Source organism: Somniosus microcephalus, chromosome 5 (assembly GCF_052327205.1).
Source record: "Somniosus microcephalus isolate GS21.2 chromosome 5, FLI_Smic_1.0, whole genome shotgun sequence".
Taxonomy (NCBI): Eukaryota; Metazoa; Chordata; class Chondrichthyes; order Squaliformes; family Somniosidae; genus Somniosus; species Somniosus microcephalus.
In genome coordinates this window covers 268,607,417-268,613,416 of record NC_140991.1, presented here as the reverse complement: position 1 = coordinate 268,613,416, position 6,000 = coordinate 268,607,417, and the positions used below count along the sequence as shown (strand labels likewise).

The following is a 6,000-nucleotide window of genomic DNA, read 5'->3' as shown; positions in this document are numbered from 1 at the left end:
TTGGGTTTAGTGCATCACACTTACTTCCAACAACACTTCCTCTGTCACATCTTGTTGACAATATATCCTCTGGGTCACCATGAGCAACACCACGGAAGATCAGCTACCAATATAACAGAAACAGTAGACACAGCACTCCTTGGATCATACACCTGTGCAATTCAAACATTGAATCAACTGGACTTATTCCCAAATGTTATGTTGAATCACTGCAACGTTCCGGTGCTTTTCTTCCTGCCTTGCTTCCTGATTTTATGTTCTCTCCCACCTCACTTGTTTACCTTCTTTCTCAGCCTATGGATCTGGTTTGCCATCTGAGGTGACCTCCGTTGCTCCCCCTCTCCATTGTGCCTGCAACCCATGTCCCTATTATGCCACTCACCTGACAGCAGCCTTGCATCCTAATCAGTAGACACATACAAGAATGTGTGTTAAATGCTGTGACGGTCATAGATCTTTATAGGTAAATCCATAAAATTGGTAACACAGTCCTTAGCTAGAATAAAAATGCATACAAAGTACTGGGTTAAGACTACAATTAAAAAGATTATATTGTTGCTGCATGAGGTATTAATCAGACTACATCTGCAGTACAATGTGCAGTACTAGCCATCTCATAATAGGAAACCCTGAATCCTGCACAATGTGACCCAGCACCAACCAGGACATGGTCCACAGAAAAATATTGCAGCGCTCAGTGGAGAACTGCTGTTTTCAACAGCCAGGGATTATGGGGCAGGAATTGGCCATCATTGCACTCAATTTGTGGGCAGAAATTGGCTGCAACGAGACCTAATTTCAGGGACCAACGTCACGTGCCTGAAGGATGCCTGTAAAACATCCGGCATGAAATTGGGGCAGACCATTTTTCAGACGCCCCTGGTGGCTGCCTAAAACAGGCGTTAGGCTGCTTACAAATGTACATTAGGTCTCCTGGCAGAAATTGCTTTGCGATGAGCAGAGCCTGCTCCGCTCAGGATTCTCCAGCGACTGCTGCAGCCTAAGCACCATCTGCAAACAAGATACATTTTTCTTTTACAAAAAACCTTTAAAAATTGTTCCTGTGGAGCCAGGAGTAGCAGTGCTCTCTCAGCCACACAGTATCCCAAATTGCCCCCCTCCCGGTACTTGCATTCGGCGAGGCAATTGGCTCAAAAATCTTCCATCTTCAAATGGGCGAGGTTCCTGTGGAGTTTGCTCAAATAATGTTAATGAGGCCCAAAGCCCAATTTTGGGCCAGCCTTGGGCCTCCTGGTTGGAGTGGACGCTACCTGTGTAGCGCTGATTCTGGGCCTGAAAACGAGCCCAGACCAATTTCTACCCCTATAACTGCACAGCTTTTCCTCTATAACAAATTCAAACAGGCCTTTGTAGATTAAGTATATCCAAACAGCTCAGACCACAGATGTCAAACAGAAAGAAACAGATAAGTCCGTCACCTATTTTGCCTCTCTGCTGCAGGGAGCGGCATTTCATTTCCCAGTGAATTTATTTTAGTAAAAGATGAAAAATTGATATGATCTGTAGAGAACCCAGGGTATCAATGCTGTGTTTGTTTTGAAAACAATTTCAGAAACTATTCAGAAATGACCCAAAGGTGAATGCTGGTCTGTGCTGGTGCATTTTATTGACGAGATTGAAGCAATGTGGAGAATAAGCAGTCAGTCATTCAGATACTCCTTAACGCCTTGATACAGACAAGAAGCACAGCACAGCCATCAACTGACGCATTGGAAGGCAACAATAAGACTAGAGGTCAGTTAGCTACTTCAAAAACACAATGAGTGACACAATCACAGAACATATTTTTATGAGGTTTGATTTGGAGGGGAAATAGCCGTGCTTGCAAAATTCTGCTCGAATTCTTAAGTGCTAATTATGTTTAGTGTTACCTATGCTGAAAATAATGTTTCTTTCCAGGCATTTCTGGCTTGGGTTTTGCAAAATACATTTCAGTCTTGAGGCCAATGAGCGTCTCATGGTTCGGAATTACTATCTTGCCTCAATGTGACAGCTCCTATTACTATCAAGCACATGGGAAGAGATTTAATTTTAAACTGTGAAATTATAATTGCTTCTCTTGACTGCAGGTTTATGGCACTGTGGTAGGGGATTATGGGTAAAGGCTAAAGTATGACACTGGGTCACATTAAATTTTCACAATTCACAGAACATTTAGATAGAAATTGACTTCTTGCGGGAATGGTGTCAATTACTGTATCGATGATATCGCCACACAATTACTAACTCATTTACAGCTGCAAAGTGCAACCAATATACTCGATAGCTTTAATGTTGAAAATGAAAGCAACAGAATCTAAAAAGTTATGCATCATCGAGAGACCGAAAAACTGCTGATTGCTAAAACTCTTGTTCCTGATGTGTTTTCATGAAGCCTAGGCAATTCGGGTCTGTTTATTTGTATTTTTTACTGGCTGGTTTATCGGTTTGAATTTCATGGGCTCGGATGTTTGGGGTGGTCTGTTCTTAGCACTGCTACCTCACTGGTGGATAAATACTAAATCAGAACACGTAATTTTACTAGTGTCCACAGCTGGCTTAAGATATATGCAAATTAATAGGAATGTTGATTTAAGATTTATACATTACCTGTGATGCTCAAATTTAGAATTCTCATCCTTGTGTTCAAAATCCCTCTTTATCCTCACCCCTCCCTATCTCTGTAACCTCCTACAACCCTCCAATACGAGCCTCTTAAGCAACCTGATTTCCTTTGCCTCTCCAGTGGTGGCCGTGCCTTCAGCTATCTAGGCCCCTAGCTCTGGAATTCCCTCCCTAAACCTCTTCGCATCTCTCTACTCCTTTAAGACGCTCCTTAAAATCTACCTCTTTGACCAATCGTTTGATCACCTGTCCTAATCTCTTTCTGTGGCTTGGTGTCAAATTTTATTTGATTATGCTCCTGTGAAGCGCCTTGGGACATTATACTATGTTAAAGGTGCTATATAAATGCAAATTGTTGTTGTTGAGGCTCCAAGTACACACCTTTGGATGCAAGTGCAATCACTAACAAAATGACGGTAAGCATAGCACACACCCCACCTCCCCCACAAACTCTCTGACTACACTGTGTGCTCTAAAAGAGTTTATTGCTATAGGACTGGTTCTGGGGATGGGGGATCTTAGCTACAAGGACAGGTTGGAGAAGCTGGATTTGTTTTCATTAGAGCAAAAGAGGTTGAAGGGTGATTTGATCGAGGTGTACAAGATTATGATGGGTTAGATGGGGAAAGGCTGTTCCCACTGGTTGATGGTACAAGAACTAGGGGACACAGATTTAAGGTTTTGGGTAAGAGATACAGGGGGTATGTGAGGAAAAACTTTTTTACGTGAGTGGTGATGACCTGGAATTCACTGCCTACGGAAGTGGTGGAAGCGGAGAAACTCAATGTTTTCAAGGGGAGACTGGATAGGCACTTGAGGGAAATAAACTTGCAGGGCTACGGGGATAGGGCGGGGAATGGGACTGACTGGATTGCTCTACAGAGAGCCGGCACGGACTCGGTGGGCCGAATGGCCTTTCTGTGTCGTTATGATTCTATGACTCTATGACTGGAGCAGTTTAGTGCACAGTAACCTCATGAAGCTGACGGTCACTATTATACTTTTATATTATAAAAGATGATTTATTTTTTAAATTCTCCCATTCATCTCTTCGTCTTCCGGTTTTTCTCTCCTCGCCAAGATCTGTGCCCTACCATTCAGCACGTTGCATCAATGACTGACTCTATGTGATAAGTTTTGTTTAAATAATATAATTACAGGGCTATGGGGAATGAACAGGAAGGTGGAGTTAATTGGATAGCTCTACCAAAGAGCTGGCACAGGCATGATGGGCCGAATGGCCTCCTTCTGTGCTACAGCATTGTATGACTATTACTGAATAAAAATGAAAATTTAAAGATAATTTTACTTATTACTCTGTTGCAGCATTGGAGTGAAGTGTGCTGCTGGTGTCCTCATACTGTGTAGCCAGAGGGAAAGATGTTTTGAATAAATCAGCATAATTAGCTGGCTGGCTAGTTTCCTGGTAAATTTCTTCTGTGATTAAATTATAAAATAAGTAAATTTTAAGTCAGTTGTCTGACCATGTTTAGGAGATTTTAATGACAAAGGCATATTTCATGTGGCAACTGTTTCCCTGTACTTTTCACAGCCAATCTATGAATTTGGATTTCAAATCAGCCACAGCACTCAGATCCCACACAGTACTGTACCCGCTAACTGCAGTCTATTCACTATCTTCCCATTAGATGAAGATTCCCTTCAATACCAAGTACATTAACACAAGCAATGACAAATATACTTACATGGTAAAGCAGGAGTATAAAACCACACCTGGGACAAGTAAACACACACCAAATACATTCTAGCAGCATTGAAACTGGAAAATGTAGTCTGCCCCTGTTTATCTGGTTAATAAAAATTTCATTAGAAGCACTGTAATTAAAACAAAGAGAAAAAGTATTTTTTTAATTATGATAATTAACTGTGTGCTTTGACTTCCCTGCCCAGCAGGGTCACGGGAGTGTGCCAAGTGACATTATGTAATATTGTATATAAAATGGGATGGTTTGTGAAAGCCACGTTTTGGTCTGACAGTAGAAGAAAGCTGCTTGAGGTGGCACACATTCATCAGTTCATTCCGTTGCTGGAGTCCACGCTGTAAACAAAAGCTGACAGATTTGCCGCTGTTTCTATTTAAATGTTCACTTTGCCAGTGGTGAAGGTTATACAAGGTGGCTTGGTCCTTGTATCTGCTCCCAGTAGCAGGGTTTCACCTACAGTAATAGTAGGTATCAGTGTGATGTTTTGAGGCTGTAAACATCTGAAGAGACTAGAATTGCACGTTATAGTAAGAAAGGGGAGATAACACATTTACAGCTGGCCACAGAACTGTGCAAAACACTTATGCTTTATTCAATTTTGTACACTTAATCTCAAACATGAACACAGATGAGTTTACAGTGTGAATAAAAATACTCTTCTCATTGGCTAACATGGTACACAGCTAACTGCATTATCTTGCATTGAAATAATCATGGGCAGAAAAATAAAAAATGTTATCAATTTGCCTTTAACAAGATAAAATTAAATAAAATGAAAAGATAGTCTTTAAAGGTCAACTACATTAAAGCATTCTCAATATTGTGTGCAAATACTGAGACTACATTTCCCAGACCTCTTTTCAGGTAAACCTATCTGAATATCGCCATAGTTACAGCAGTTATCACAGCCAACACAGCCAGGCCGACAGACACGATCTTTACTCTTGGGCCTTTCAGGTTCCAAGGCAACATGCTTGCACTGAAATACTTCTCACTGCCCCAGCAGTGATGTGCAGGAAGAGCTGTGCCGTTTTCATTAAGGGCCTTGAATTCCTAGAGATAGAGAGAGAAATGTATTTTACTGTTTATTTGGTGTCACCATTTGCCAGGACAGTAACATCACTACTGAATTTGAGTAAGCACAAAAGATCCAACCCTGAGGCTATACAGTCTTTTCAGAATGAAATCACATTACTAATGGATGATAGGCTGTAAAACCTTAGAAGATTTAAAAGCTGAATTTATCGATCTTACCATCAAGCTTGGCAAGACAATACACATAATCTATTGCTATTATATCACAGGTCATGTGTTAATTCCTTACTTTTACATTCTTAACACAGCTTACCACATTTTGGAGTGTACTATAGCTTTTCTCACCTAAAACAGGAGCAGTTGGCTCCATCATGATGACACAGAAGCATAACGTTATCAAGATAAGTTCAGTTAAGCATGAAAATTGAAGTTGTCCATCATCAAATATAACTTCTCCCTCAGGTGTAACATTTCTGAGCATTACTAAGTACTGGTCAAAGCAATTAGGATTATGGTCTGAGGTACATATTAGGGTAAAATCTGTAACAAAAATCTCTGACTTCTACTCTTCACATACTCAACAAGTTAATAAAGTGAGGAATGCTTTTTATTAGAG

General features: G+C 40.8%; 1 protein-coding gene across 1 annotated transcript in view; it reads right to left on the bottom strand.

Moving 5' to 3' along the window:
* Positions 1 to 4,918: 4,918 nt before the first annotated feature.
* The window catches only part of LOC147117712 (threonylcarbamoyladenosine tRNA methylthiotransferase-like), a 250,883-nt gene continuing 249,801 nt past the window's right edge, over positions 4,919 to 6,000 (bottom strand). The window contains exon 5 of the mRNA XM_085988928.1: positions 4,919 to 5,402. Within this exon, the coding sequence (XP_085845054.1) occupies positions 5,220 to 5,402 (183 nt within the window). The 3' untranslated portion in view covers positions 4,919 to 5,219. The remainder of the gene's footprint in view (positions 5,403 to 6,000) is intronic.